Below are 15,256 nucleotides of genomic sequence, written 5' to 3'. Positions count from 1 at the left end.
TGACGAGATGACATGACGAGTTTACATGACGTAAAATTAGAATAATTTAAAAACGAGTGTCTTCGGTCTTTTTGGTCAGCGAGCAGCGCATCCAGATTTCAATATGGCCGCCACTTTCATTTATTAAACGTCATTTACAGCTAAAAGACCTTGAAAACTGTGTTTTTTATTCACTGGGAAAGACATGGATAATCCACGAATTGGATCATTAAACTCTCTTGCTGATTATGGACTCGGTGAGAGTGATATTGAAGATTCTGATGATGAAGTACAAGACGAAGATAGTCGAGTCAAAGTGATTCCGGCTAGACCAGCTTCAAATCCTACAGCTCAGGCAAGAGTGAAAACAAGTAAGTTTTGTCAAGTTTTAGTTGGGATAGTCATGCAAAAGGATGTTACCAGCATTCCTTCTAGATGAAAGGCTTTTACAAATCACCAAGATAAAAGTTACATGTACTTCGGTCGCCAATACTTCATCATTCTAATTGTACTTGTTGAGCTATCTTGAAAAAAATAGCTCATATGTCAGTGGTGTGAGCGTATGTATCTTTGTGGCTTTGTATCTTTGTATGTTGTGATGTTTGTTGCAAGAGCCAATAAGGTTGAAGGTACTATCAGTTGATGCTTAGGAACCAATGAGATCTTGGCATCTATTTAAACATGGCATTGGTAAAGGTTGAACAAGGGCACTTTGAGACCGGCAGGGCTCGACGTTGCGACCCGTGGGGTCGCCAATGCGACCAGCTTTTACTCAGTGGCGACTAAATTTTCACGCCTGGTCGCCAACCTGGCCCCCAAGATAGGTGACTTTCTTGTTTGGGTAAATGTACACTAATGATAATTTGTTATCCTTTACACAACTTACGGATAGCTAACGGTTTTTCTAACGCTCTAACGTTTTGCCCAAACGCTCTAACGGTTTGTCTAAACGTTTTAACGATTTGTCTAAAGGCTTTAACGATTTGTCTAAAGGCTTTAATGATTTCTTCCAACACTCTAATCTACGTTTACTTGAAAGAGGATTGTGAAATGAATGAATTCGACGGAAGACTTATCGACTTTCGGACAAATCGATCGTAATTCTCAACAGATCATCCCGTGTTTCTCCGGGAATGACTTTTAGCGCATCGATATTTAAAACAATTTCTTTATGTCGAACATGTATCTCGATTGCAGACTCGATAGCAGATTAGTCTGATAAAAGCTCAAGCTAATCGAAGCTAATCGAGAACGAACGGTGCTTACTTCTCGAGCTTCGCAATTCTTGTAAACAACTTTACGCAAATTTCTGTTGAGCGTGACGACGCAAATAAAAGCTCTGCTGTATTTTATTGACTTCTAATGAAGTAAAGTTGAAGTCATGCTGTTTGTCTAACAGACTTCTCGCAAAATCAACTTCTTTGCCCGAAAACATTAGCAACGTTTCCTCTTTCTGATCTTTCTGGAGACTTTCGATCACGTGTTAGGCAACCGCGCAATAGATGAAGTTTCACCGATGTTCAGTTCTGAACATGCAAATACATGGGACGCAAAACAAATTTTGCTGATTTTGTTCTTTCATAACCCAAATAAGTTTTTTTGTGATTCCTAAATTTTGTTTTTTTAATGTGTATTCCATTTCCTGAACCTTAAGCTTGAATACCTTTTTAAGGAGATTTACGCTTGAGTGCAGATTCATTTTACAGAACACCGGCTGGTAATCGAGCGTCAGCGAAAACCATTCGAAAGAAAGTTCAAAGAAAGTCTGAACCATTCATTTTCTGTTAAGGCTAAGTTAAAGATGTTAAGTTTATTTTATCACATTAGTTCTTAAATATAATTTTTGGCGACTAGAATACTTGTTCTGGCGACCAAAAATGAAAACTTGGGGGCCAGTTGGCCCCAAGATTTTTTTCTGAAAGTCGAGCACTGGACCGCCATCTTGATCCTTCACAATTTTTTCATCTTTTATTACGGGTACAGGTGTTTGGAAGCATTACATAAAATATCTTCATGATTCAAACGCTGTCAACAGTGATGCAGCTGTTTAAGGGTTCATGTTAAAGTGTGGATGCTGCTTTGAGGCATTTCTGACCTAATTCGGCTATCGGTACAACGCACGTCAGTATGAGTTCTGTTTCACCTGCTACAACTGGGTAGAGTATAAAAGATCATATATTTGCAAATCTCTTCCAATGAAGCAATAATTGATATTTAGATACAGACTTTAATTCGAAAGTATGCGCCCTATAAAATGTGGTTTTAGAAGTTTAAAAGTCAGCTTATTTTTTTGAAAGCTGTATCGAGTATTGTTTATCCTGTAAACAAGCTTTAAAAATATTATTCTCTTGCTTACAAAGTTCAACCGACCTTTTTCGTTCTATTTAGTAAAGATGCGTAACTTCAGTAGAAACAGTAGCGTTAGGGAATAAAATTGGCAGAAGCTAGTTGACACAATAATTAGATACTGTTATATTGAGTGGAGCAACATGATATAAGTAGAAACATAATTATTTCAGCAGTTTGATAATTTTCTTGGCAGTTAATAAATGTTAGCCTATCAACCTTGGCGTTGCATGAAACATAATTTAATAAATTAAATTATTAAATTTTATTGCAGATGTTGTAATAAAGCTGAGGTGATTTCTTAAAATCGTTTGAGAAAATTTTGTAGTAAAACAATTTGCCTCTTTTTTACGTACAAATTGTGAAAGGGCCAGAGACCAACATCTTCACATGCAAATTGTGTGCATGAGTTATTTTTATAATTCTGTTTACTAGATTACTATGTGATGACTCGAATTCCCTCACGTATGAACCACGAAAGGTGGCAAAGTCCAACACTTTCACGTGCCAGCTGTGTGACTGTACATCTCATGCAGATTGGCTTTTCACAATGATAAATAGTAACTTGGACGTATGAAGACCTGTTTCGTTTTGTAACCAATGCCTTAAAAAAGACTCTTGTCTTTTGAGAAGCAATAGCTTTTAAAACATGAAGAAATAAGTTGTCGGAGTTAAAGACTGTTTCACTGAGTAGAATCGCACGTGAAAACCTTGTGAATTATGATGATGCAACCATCTACCACAATGATAAAAATCCTGGTATTTCGTAACTATTCGTATTCGATGAGTCACATTTTGGCTTAAGAAACTCTGAGGAAACCTTAGAGTTTTCCTTCTAATCAACGTTTGGCGAGTAGAAATTTATTTCACTTTAACGATTTGTTTAACTTGCGTGATGTAACAGGGAAAGACAGAGGAAAGTGAATATATAGCTGGAGGATCGACTCAGCTGAGCATTTCGTGTTTTCATTTATGTACTGCAATATGCAATTTCGCACGAAAACCCAATCTACATATAGGATCAAAGAGGTAGATTCATCACTCTTGGTAAGGTTACACCGAGGCATTAAAGTTACACTGAAGCATTCAAAATAGCTCATGCACGTTTAACATGCCTATGTTTATTAAGGCCAGTGTTACGCAATTCACCATGATAGGTAACTAAGCACAGTACTCCAAACTAAAAGGACACAAAAAACGCTTTATCGCTGATTATTCTGCTGTAGCCTCAACAACAACAACAAACAACCACAATCCCTATTGTGCTCTTGGTACAAAAGTGTAAAGACTTTAAAAGGAAATAATTGTGAAAAAAGAGAGCACAGCCACTCAGAAATAGCAAAAGCTAATCGCGCTGAGTGGCATCCTCATTTTATTGTCTCAATATGTTTTACTAACTTGCTTCTTCCTTGCTAAGATGCCCGCCTGGTATCATATGATGATGAAGTAGCAGATGAGGATGAGGGAGAAGGAGAAAAGGAAACTAAGGTGATGTGCTAACCTGAGAGAACAGCCCACATTTCCGGTTGTTACCACTGGTTTCCCTGCGAAATAGCGTCTGAGGAACAAGCGCAGATATTCCATACTGATGAAGTGACGCTAACTAGATCTAAGTAGAGCTTCTGTTGCTTCTGTTTGGTTAAAAGTTTGCTTCAACTAATCAGATAGTTACTGTATATTTATTTGATGGCCCTTCTTAGTGTCCCACCCTGAAAGATCAGTAGTTTGTTGGTGTTGCCCAATGGTGCAATCACAAAATGTGTCATACTGTACAAAAGGTCGAAGAGATACTTAACAATACTGTTACCTCACAACAACAAGTAACAAGCCCTAGGATTTCACGGTAATGATCATTTCCTGTACTGTGTCATTACTGTGATCTTAAAATAACAGAACTGGAAAATAGTTTCCCAGTGACATGTCGTGATATATTCAGACTGAGGGATTAAAATCGAAAATATAATATTTTTCCACTTGGATTCTTAACTAGCACAGCAATTCTTTATTACTCAGCTTGTGTAAAAAACAAAATTCTAAAAAAAGTTCCATTTTTTTATCGTCCACCATCTTGAATCGTTCCCAAAGTGCATTACATGTTACTGATGACTCATGCATGAAAGATGTTTTACAGTTAGCAGCAGTGATTGTTATGGCTTCCAGTGCCAAGAAAAAAAATATGTCTCCAAAAGTTTAAAAGTAATAATTAGAATGAAGTCTTTCAGTGACAATTTCACTGTTTAAACTGATAATAAGGCCCGAATCTCGTTATGAAAAGACAAGATCTGTAGCGAACATTTCAAGTGAGAATACTTACTTCTTTAGTTGAATCGAAGAGGGGTCTGGAGTTTTTGACACTAAAGTGCACACACATTTAACACATTTAACATTGACATTCTTCTGACATTTTAACAGACATTGAAGTTTTTTGTAAATAATAAGTACACACTGATGTTCTTTAATTTAAAAGTATGTTTAACAACATGTTTCCAGGAAACAGATACTGAACTGAAAAATGAAATAAAAGTGGGTTCCCATGAATTTTCACGGAACCAAAAAATTATTCCCAATAGTTTCCCATGATCTCTAGGCACGGAACTGAAAAATTGTTATCCGTGGGATTTGAAATCCTAGGGCTTGAAGTAACCAATAATTCAATGCAAGGAAATACCCAAAATATTACTTATTGATATTTTTGGGTGACTGTTTTTGGAATAATAGGAAAGTGGAATCTTGGTGGAGACACAAGAGGACACAACAGACAAAGAAACAGGTATGATCAGCCTTAGTGTCTAACCAAGACATATCAATTACATATCAAATTACATTTTGTATGATCTTGTGCAGTGATTTTGTTACAAATAATTATGGTGAGTCCTGGGACTCATCTTGTGAAAAATCATGAGTCCCAGTCCAGAACCATTGAGTCCCAGTTCAAAAAAAAATTGCATCTTTGGGGATATTTATACATCAGGGACGCAGGACGCAGAGGTAACAAAATTACTGTCTTGTAAGCCTACTTGAAGCTGACATTGTACAAAATAGTGAAGACTGGGTCCTGAATTGCAGCTATTTTAAGTATTAGGCTATATCAAAAATTTTCAGCATCACATACTTGGAGAAAGATGCCAGGGTAATATGGATGTTCAGTACATGAATTAATAATTGGTAATGAATTGAATAATTATTATTCAGGGCTCAAAATTAAAAAAATCTTCAAGTCACCTTTTGGCGACCAACTGGAGAAATATAGTCTCCAGTTTGTATAATGTAAATGACGCATCTTATAGTATCAGGGCTTCTGATATATAGCGTGGGGGTGCGAAATTCAGGTAAATCCGTGAAATCTTGTGAAAGTCACCAAAGCATGCAAAATACCGGGAAATTCACTGGAAAATTTAACAAATACATGTCGATACAACATATTAGAAACTTATCTTGGTTACTGGGGCTGTTTAACTGCTGTAAACTTGCAAATTTATCTTGAAAGTTCATCACCACAACAAGCGAACAATGTCCCAAAACTACAAGGCATAAATTATGTTGTGAAAAACTGGGCACTAGTCATGATGTTAAAAGCTTTGCCATTGGCTAATTTCTCGAGCACTTTGCTGTTAAAATAGCAAATGATTATCTCTGTTAAAAAACATTAAACATGCATCAAATCAGCATAAAATCAATTGATTTCTAGCAAAATTGGCCCAGAAAATTCCCACAAAATTGGCCGTTTTTTACTGATTGTTTATCCGCAAAGTTAGCCCGAAAATTTCTGTGAATCTGTCTCTGAAAATCCCTCAAAAATTTGAATTTTTTCCGCGAATTATCAGAAGCCTGTAGTATGGCGTGATACATCAGATCTGATTGCTTGAAAATGTCATGGACAGAAAATTAATTGGTATAAATTTGGAGGTAAACTGGCTTTGTTTATCGACTTGGCACATTTTTTATGATGAAAGCAAAGCAAGATAAGATGAAATGTTTGTTTTAACTGTACTCTTTTAATTTAAATCTAAATCAGAGAGAAATCTGGTCACCAAAGAGTTAGTTTTTAGTCGCCAACTGAAGGAGAAAATTTTAGTTGCATTGGCGACCGTATCAGTCGCAATTTCGAGCCCTGTTATTGCACAACTTAATTGTCAAACTCAAGTGTATGTTGTAGTTAATTTTTTGTCTCAGGTAATTTTTATTTTTCTTTTGTTTCAACTTCATTAGCATACATTAGCATACCCAAAAACAAAAGAGAAACAAAAATTACCTGGGATAAAAAATTAACTACAACATGTACTTTGTCAAGATAATTTTAGATAATCATCAGGGTGCAAAGAAAGTGAGCAGGACTGATTACAGTTCTTCTGTAATATGAATTCCTCAAAAAACTTTACCTGCCCATCAGGCAATTTGAGAACAGAATTCACAGCCCAGTAGCAATATCCACTAGCTCCAGGGCTATCGGACACCAGTTTCTTTGCATGCTAAATCATGAATTATTACCATATCAAGTGATGATTCCATTGCTGTCTGTTTCTATTTTTTTTGGTTTGTTTGTTTCCTTTTTTTATTGTCAGTTCCAAGTACAATTAATGATAGCTCTGAAGAAATGGCAATCACTGAACCATTGGTTCCTGAGCCTGAGGTACAATTTAAATTGCAGTGTGCTTGTTAATTAGGACTTTTTATAATAAAAATACATTGTATTATTATTATTAATATTATTATTATTATTATTATTATTATTATTATTATTATTATTATTATTATTATTATTATTATCATCATTATTATTTGATGGTTAAAGCTTACTCTCTTACGTTAATTAAATGGTTGTTGAGAGGAAAGGAAGTCATGTACATGTAGGCAATTAACACCCCTCCAATGAGCTTCTGAAATTTTACCCAGCAGGGTTTTCATGAAGAATTCTAGTAATGGAGTAAGGTGTACCGTTACAGGAGAATATTTTGAAAGAGGCTCCACATCTGAATAAAAAATTAATAGTCATAGGCTACCGAACATCAGCCAAAGAATTCTGCACAGTGAACAGTGAATTCTCTCTCATCTCCACTGCCTAATGAACACCCCGACTCAGAGCGTTAAGTTGGAGTATTAAATCAAATTCATCCCATTGGCTCTCAGCCTCTTGTTGCTTATTCTCTATGACTGCAACACAATTGAATGATAAAATTTCCAATTATAAGTATTACCTCTAATATATTATTAAAATCTTCAGGTAGCTGATGCTGAAAATACTGCACCTGAAGAAAAAAGCTCCGAAACAGGTAAAATAAGTGACCAAAATTGACATGATTGTTACCAATGTCCTTTACAATGTTAAGGGTGTTATTGACCAAGAGCAAGGTCTACATGGCTGGTTATTAGCCAAGCTGCTTTTTGTGGTCCCATTTTTGGATGTTTTATGGTATTTAACCCATTTGCTCCTAGAGATTTTGCCGAAAAACACGTTTTGAAGCTAGTCGAGTGGTTTTCTGGTCACTGTCGTGCTATAAAGAGCTAAAACTTACCACAAACTGGTTTACAGGTTGAACACTTCTCGGTCTTCCGATCCAGATGCAAAATATCAGCTTGCGAAGTTCGGGCATGCGCAGAAAGCAAAATTTCGACATAGTTTTTGGGTTTAAAAGTGACACAGCAGTCTTGACTTTTACTTTTCGCTTTCTCTCCTCCCTTCTTTTTTTGCTTTTCTTGCCTCATTTTTTTTTTCTCTTGCTGGGCATTTAGTAGGCTTGATTTTGGTGGGAAGAGTTTTTAGGAAAGCTTTTAGGATCTTAGGATTAGGCGAAAGGAAAGGTAGGTGGGTAATGGGACAAGATTTTCATGGAGATTTTCAGGTCAATGTCACGTGGTTTTTTGCTTGTTTCTCCGGTGTCCTTGACTGAATTGTGCTCATTCTGGTATGGTTTGAAAGATCTCTTCACTCTGCACAAGTTAGTGAAGAAAGTTGTCCTTGACCGTTAAAACTGATGACGTCACAATGGGTAGAAAGGACCTGGATCCGCACGGGCGGTTACGGGCGGTTCAGGGGCGAATGGGTTAAAGAATACCCACAAAAATCCCAAATTTGGAAGAGTGAGACAAGTCCCAATCAGGGAACTTGGTTGGGAATTCCCTGGTTGGGACTTGTCTCACGTTGCCAAATTTGGGATTTTTGTGTGTATTCTTTAAATACCCTAAAATATCCAATATTGGGAATCTGTTATTTTTTCCTGTGAATATGTGCATGAACAGTTATGTATATGTATGGACTGAGAAGATGTTGAGAAAAGCTTAGTCAATAAAACTTAGTCAATAAAGGATTTACAATGTAGTATTGATAGTCATCTTGATCAAGAAGCTAAGTCAATAAAGTTCAGTATTAAAAGGATTTATCATTTTTTATTATTTCTTGTGGAAGAAAGTGTGTTGTTGCGAGTGAACAAGATAGGCCCATCTTGCCTACTTGGGTAGCTTAATTCAGGATTCACCCAATCTTGCCAGCTTGCCAGCCACGTATTTAAAAATACATTTTTCTCTCCTGCCACTGCAAGTGGATGATCTAGATGACATGAGTTAAAAGTTGGTGGTGCATGCCACTTGCAGTGGTCATGGACAGTGCTGTGGAGTGTACATAATTTTTTTATATTTATTATATGCAGACTTGTAATTTGTTAATCTAGCCTTGTTCTTGTTCACTACATCTATATGAAAGTCTTTTCCTTGTTATTTTAGCAGAAGATTCTGATGTTGCTGTGAAATCAAAACCAATTCCAGCAATAACAATGCCTCAGTTGCCGCCTGAACCCACTGGCCGATGTTCTAACAAACTTCAGGTACTTCTCTTCACTGACTTACAAAATGTATTTTGTCGTCCGTTAAAGGTTAAAATTGATTAAAATTGAATATGGTTTCTTCTTTCTTCTCCAGGAAAAAATAATTGATCTTTTAGAAAAGAAGCACAAAAAAAATCTTGACTTAAATACCAACATACAGAACAGAAAAGATTTTAGAAACCCAAGGTGAGCAGGGGGGAAATGTTGATTGATATTGGTATGATTTGTTGATTTGTGAATGAGGTTCGTGAAGATCTTGGTATGGCTTCTCCAGTCTGAACAATTTCCAATGTCTATTCATGTGGAAACATCATTATTACATAATTATTTGTAATTCAGTACATTTTTTTGATTTTACTAAACCTCTGAAATAGATTAATAGACTAAATTGTACATGTACCATGCTGTTACATGTATACTCTCATTTCATTTTTTTCTTTTGGTTACAATAGCTATTTGTCACTTTTTATTAGATGCTGTTTCATGGGTTTAGTAGAACCACTCTAAAAAATAATAATGCTTTGTTTCAGTATTTACAAGAAGCTTCTGTCATACCTTAATCTGGATGAAACAGGCAGTAATTACCCTAAGGTAATGAATCAACTTTTTGTCATGTTCACCTGAACCATAATTTCGTATGTTTTGTTTATAGATTAGATATTTGTGACAAATGTAGTTGAAAAAAGGGAATTTAAGATACAATGTCATGTATGACATCTTAGCTAGAAATTACTGTAACAGTTGGATGAACACCACCCAAATAATTCTGCTCTGCTAATTTAGTAGAAATTAACTTGTAGCTAATAACTATAAAGTTAATTTCCTGCTTGTTTGGGTTGACAATTACTTTATCTGTAGCATGTTCTCTTCTCAGAGTTGCATTGTGCTTGCATGCACTATACAAAATAATGATACGCTTTGGATCCTAAGAAGTTCCTTGATGACTTGTCCTGCCATACAGTAGATCTTCAATGTACAGTGTATTTAACAATTATTCTTCGAGCCCGAATGGGCTCAGAGGCCATGAGGGCGTGAGAAATAATAATGTTTTAGTAAAATCCAACTAGTTGGTCAAAAAAATCGAGAATAAAAAAAATTTAGCTAGTTAAAAGCTAGACTTTAATCCTTTTTTTGCCGCCAAAAAGCCCGCCCTTTTCGCTACTAGGGGGCTATAACATATAGCCTAGTAGTAGCTCAACCAATCAGAACACAGCAATGATAATAGACCACTAGTTGGATTTTACTAAAGTCTTTTATCTCAAATTCTCTAATAACAGAAAAAATACCATAGTACATGACCATGACAGATTGATGTTCATTAAGGTGTTTTTAAGACAGTTCTAAAAGTGTGTGACAATAGAGAGGAGAAGTCGTTACATCATGTTGCCATGGTGACATAAATTTATATGACAACCAACCGAAAACTTCACTTAAAAAGTGAATTCGCACTGCTTCAAACTTCATCGATTTCAATTTTATTTAATTTGTCAAATGTTTGCGAAATTTTCTGGGGTTAAATCCGAAAGGACCATATCTAAATTAGAAAAAAAAAATACAATTTCTGTCTTGTGTTCACTTACTCCATAAAGCGATTGTGTAAAATTAGGAAGTTTCATGTCGCAGTGGTACAACGATTGAAAAGAATTGTGCAAAAGAGCGTGATGAACGTGCAAAGTTGTTGTTTTGTTAATAAAAATCTATTATTTTTTGCCGTTCTCCTTGTCATCTCCGTCATCGTTGATTTTGTTTTCATCCAGAAATAGTGCTACCATGGTAACGTGACGTCACACTTCTCCTCTCTTTCCTAATTCCTATTAGTAAAGCATAAACCTACACCGCAATACTATGCGAGGTGTTTATTATAGTTGCATATTTGCTAGCAAGAAAGTTTTGTTAACTCAGTGTGTGTATGTGTTTTTTCTCCTGATGTAGAGCTTGTTTGACCCCACATGTTGGACAGAGGAGTCGTATTATGAAAATTTATGTATGTACAAGTAAATTCATTTATCGTTGTGCTTTGGTGAGAAGTCACAATAGGGCCATTTATACGAGGAAAAATAAGACGCGTCTTAAATAAGACGCGAACTGTACCATTTATACGACCATGTCTTATCTAATAAGACGCGTCTTAGCTAAGCCGCGTCTTATTTTAGACGAAATGTGCCGTTTATACGGAAAGTTCGCGTCTTATTTAAGACGCGTCTTATGTAAGACGCGTCTTATTTTTCCTCGTATAAATGGCCCTAATGTTATTGTTGAATTTTTAGCCTTGATTTTTTAAATGGAATTTAAAAAGTTTATTTTCCTTTGTTTTGAGCATGCTTATGTATAATTACGGTCCTTCCTATTCAAACTTAGCTAAACTTACGTTAATGTGGAAGATCGTAAGATATTACACTTACTTACGTTGTAAGACATGACCTGAGTTTAAACAATTTAGTTACTTAGTGACCAGTTTGTTTGCCCGTTTTATTTGCTTGGTCTTCTTGGGACTCTGTAGTACTGATTTTTTTTCGTTCTTAATTTAGCCAAAGTTCAGAAAGAAGCTTATGAAAAAAAGGAAAAAGAAAAAGCAAAGCAAGCAAGGACGCATGTAAGTTGTTTATAGTTAACTTACAGGCTAGAAATGGTGGGGAGTGTGGGATATTCCTTGAGGTATTATTTTGTAAGTAAACAGGTTTAGTAGGTTTGTTCGTGAGATTTTATTGAACCAGTTTCTAATCTTGATGAAGAATCAAGCTGTCAGCTGATGTGGAGTTAATTTTTTTTTTCTTGAAGGTGGAATTTTTGTCAGGGACCAAGAAACCAAATCAAGGTGAATGTTGTAGCCTTTTTTTTCGATAGTTGAACGCGATGTAGTCTTGAAAAGGACCGGTAATTGTCATCAACAGTCTCATATGCGACCTACAGCTGTACTGATATTACTTGTCGCCTGGGTTCAAATCATTTTATAAGGTTACCGGTCGTTTCGATACAAGTTCTTCAGTCGAGTTGTAAATAGTTTCACGACGTCCTTGGCTTAAAGAACGAAGAATATTTACCCAAACTGTTTTTCTTGTTCACGCACAAACTATACTTGAAGTGAACGACATTTTTGTGCAGTTTCACTGCTTAAGTTCGTATCGAAACAACGACCGGTTTCCTTGTATCCGTTTGTTACAAAGTAATGACTTGTTACCCACTATTCAGCTGGATGAAGGCGGAAGGTTAGTCCCCAAGCAGTAAACAGACATAAGAGTCTGCCTAAGGCAATTCCAGCCTCAGACCTCAGTTTGTGCCAAGCCTTCCTTTCAAGTGCATCCAAAAGGGAAAGAAATTGAATTTTTGTTATGGTATAGATTTGTCAAAACGCGCTTTATCTAAAACGCTGCCAACTGTATCGCCTAGATTTAATTTATAGCCAAACACAAAGCCTAGTAATAAAACCTCTTCGTTCCAAGGGCCTTCCCTATACATGTATCTTTCTCCCTCGAACCTGGGAAATAAGGTTAATGTGATACAAAATACGAGCGATAAAAGAGGTGGAGTGCACGTAAGCGTCATTGACGTACGTTCTTCCCCGGTTATTTTATGACCAGCCCAGGGGAATGTTTCTCGAAATTCCCGGTAATTTTTCGGGTTAAATAAACACTTGCCGGTCCCAGCTAACAAGCAAGTCCATCTCAATTTGTTAGCTGATAGTTTTTGTCATGTTAGTTGCAGAACTATTTAAACCTCTATCTTGAATGTAAACAACAACAACAGCTTGCCGGGTCCGTATCGTCGTTTCGAGAAGCAGGCCCCTGGTGATGGAAACTTTGACCTCCCGCTCCACAGAACAGCGCTAACTACGTATTAAAGCTAGTCCTTTTGCGGTGAATGAGAAAGCTAACCAATAAGAAATTAGCTCCATCTTTGTTTCAAAAACCGCTCTAAAACAGAATAAACCGAGAGAAAAAAAAAATAATTTGCGCAACCTCGCGTCATTTTAAAACTGCGAGTTTCCTTTTTCTTCTTCTTCTTCTTCTCTTTATAGGCGAGGAGCCAAAGAAGCGTAAAAGCAAATGGGATGTGAGCGTCGTACCTGCTCCTGTCAAAACCGCGACACCGCCCACCAGGGTTGGAGGCCTGGGGCCTAGTGTTGTTGCTGCTGTTGATCTAACATCCGCTGCCAAAAAGCCTAAAATAGTGTCATGACAGCAGCCGGCACTTTTGCATTTCAAACTGCTTTCCGTCTAGATAGCTACTTATTATGTTTATACGTAAATGACTATTGTATCTGAAAATAATAAATGTACGTAAACAAGTTGTGTGGTTAAAAACTCGAGTCAGAAGGGGAGATGATCGGACATTTACGCATATCACTGAGCCACTGTGGGGGACCATGCCCTATAATGCCCTATAATGCCCTATAATGACCAATACGGGGAGACTCCGCCCGAAAGGGGTATTCTTTTCAGGCGTTAGGTTTTTAAAGCGGTAGAGAATTTCGCGAGTTGAAGTATATGATCTATCATTTAGTATTTAAAAGGCCTTTCACTCAAGTGTTTTGAACAGACGCGGCCCCCAAGGGAAGAAGGATACCTGATCACAGGTTACCCCCTCAGGCGAATTTGTCGCAGGAATAATCCTCACTTCATGTATATGTCGATGGTACGGCATTTATGCATCAGGTTCAAGAGAGACAACTTGGGGCAAAGTTTATTTTCCATGAAAACAGCGTAATGGTAAAGTTCTAACTGGGACCTTCGTATCATCGGTTTAACGTTTTATCCACCAAACTAGGACGCTTCCATCGAAAACTGCAGTAAAAGCTCATTTTTACGAACACTGTTGGGCCATGATGCAAATCAGGTCGGATAAACGGTCGGATGGTTTTACGGGGGTGCCTTACATTGTGCTGTTTTTAGCCTTTTCTAAACAATGATACTACTATGATAAGTATTATTTTTATTTGACTTTCAATCGGAATCTTTATTGATCTTGAAAAAGTGTTTGATACCAGGAGCCTATGATGGGCTCCTGTTGGTACAGAGAATCATAATTATTAATATCATTTTATCAATTCCTTTCCTTTTATCTACGCTCTAGATTTATGGTGTCATGACTATCGTGCACAACTAGTTTAAATCACCTATAAAACTGTAAGCAAACAAAGCTTGTTAATGACGCTATATTAAGCCAATAACTAACACTCTGTGGGGTCCCCCAGGGTTCAGCATTTGGACTAGATGTAAGCGCTTAGCGCCCGCGCCTCAGGATTCGAATACTGAGCGATTTCTGGGGTCATCCCAGGTGTAATTAACAATTATTCCTCGAGCCCGAATGGGCTCTGAATCAATAGCCCATGAAGCCGAAGGCCGAATGGCCTATTGACTCACAGCCCATGAGGGCGAGAGGAATAAATGTTTTAGTAAAATCCAACTAGTTGGTCAAAAATATCGAGACAAAACAACTTTAGTTGGCACAGTTTTCGTTGTCCCTGGGGAAAGAAAGCTCTTACATTTTCTCTAAATTCAAACCCGCTTACTGTAAGCGGGACACCATTAATGCGGACAACACTTTTTTCTTGCCTAATCAACACAGTTTTATTGAAAGTCAAGGGGTGATACTTTGATTTCCTTTCTGAAAGGAGGGGGACATGGGGGCTTACGGTATTGCGGTATTGGGCTTTTTTTCGTGCGATATTTCGGTAATTTTGATTTTAACGTGCGGTATTGCGGTATCATCTAGCTCTGCGGTATGCGGTTTTTCATCATTTTGGCTGACGGTATTCGGTGAAATAAGATTGTTCACGGTATTACGGTACCGTTTCAGCCGTTTATTTGCGCTTTCCTTTCGATACAATACGCAAAACAAAACACAGTAGGACATAAAGGTCATTAAAAGTTAATATTTAGAAGTCTTGAGACAGAACGGTAAATGATTAAACCATTGTGGGTCATTTTGTGACAGTTTAATAATGGTCGATAATATACAATGTGATTGTTGTTGCATCCAATGACAATGAGTCGCCTCAAGTTACCTCTGACCAGGCTTTTCGATCTGTGTACGTGTGCCAGTCTGCTACACAGCCGTTTTTAGTGCCATCACGCAACGCTCCTCCCCAGCTCGACGACACTAAAAACGGCTGT

General features: G+C 37.0%; 1 protein-coding gene across 2 annotated transcripts; it reads left to right on the top strand.

Annotated features, from left to right (window-relative positions):
* Positions 1 to 96: 96 nt before the first annotated feature.
* Positions 97 to 13,445, top strand: LOC140927175 (uncharacterized). Of its 2 annotated transcripts, none has more exons than XM_073376822.1 (12): positions 97 to 350; positions 3,743 to 3,813; positions 5,044 to 5,095; positions 6,888 to 6,955; positions 7,547 to 7,595; positions 9,046 to 9,143; positions 9,238 to 9,329; positions 9,674 to 9,734; positions 11,076 to 11,127; positions 11,672 to 11,736; positions 11,922 to 11,958; positions 13,159 to 13,445. In XM_073376822.1, exons 1-12 carry the CDS (start codon positions 185 to 187, stop codon positions 13,317 to 13,319), a joined length of 972 nt encoding a protein of 323 aa, XP_073232923.1. In that variant the 5' UTR covers positions 97 to 184; the 3' UTR covers positions 13,320 to 13,445. The 2 variants fall into 2 exon arrangements, with proteins under 2 accessions (XP_073232923.1, XP_073232922.1); XM_073376821.1 differs by having other exon boundaries at positions 9,043 to 9,143; positions 13,159 to 13,438.
* The last annotated feature ends 1,811 nt before the right edge of the window (positions 13,446 to 15,256 follow it).

Source organism: Porites lutea, chromosome 2 (assembly GCF_958299795.1).
Source record: "Porites lutea chromosome 2, jaPorLute2.1, whole genome shotgun sequence".
Lineage (NCBI taxonomy): Eukaryota > Metazoa > Cnidaria > Anthozoa > Scleractinia > Poritidae > Porites > Porites lutea.
This window is presented reverse-complemented; position numbering and strand designations above follow the sequence as displayed.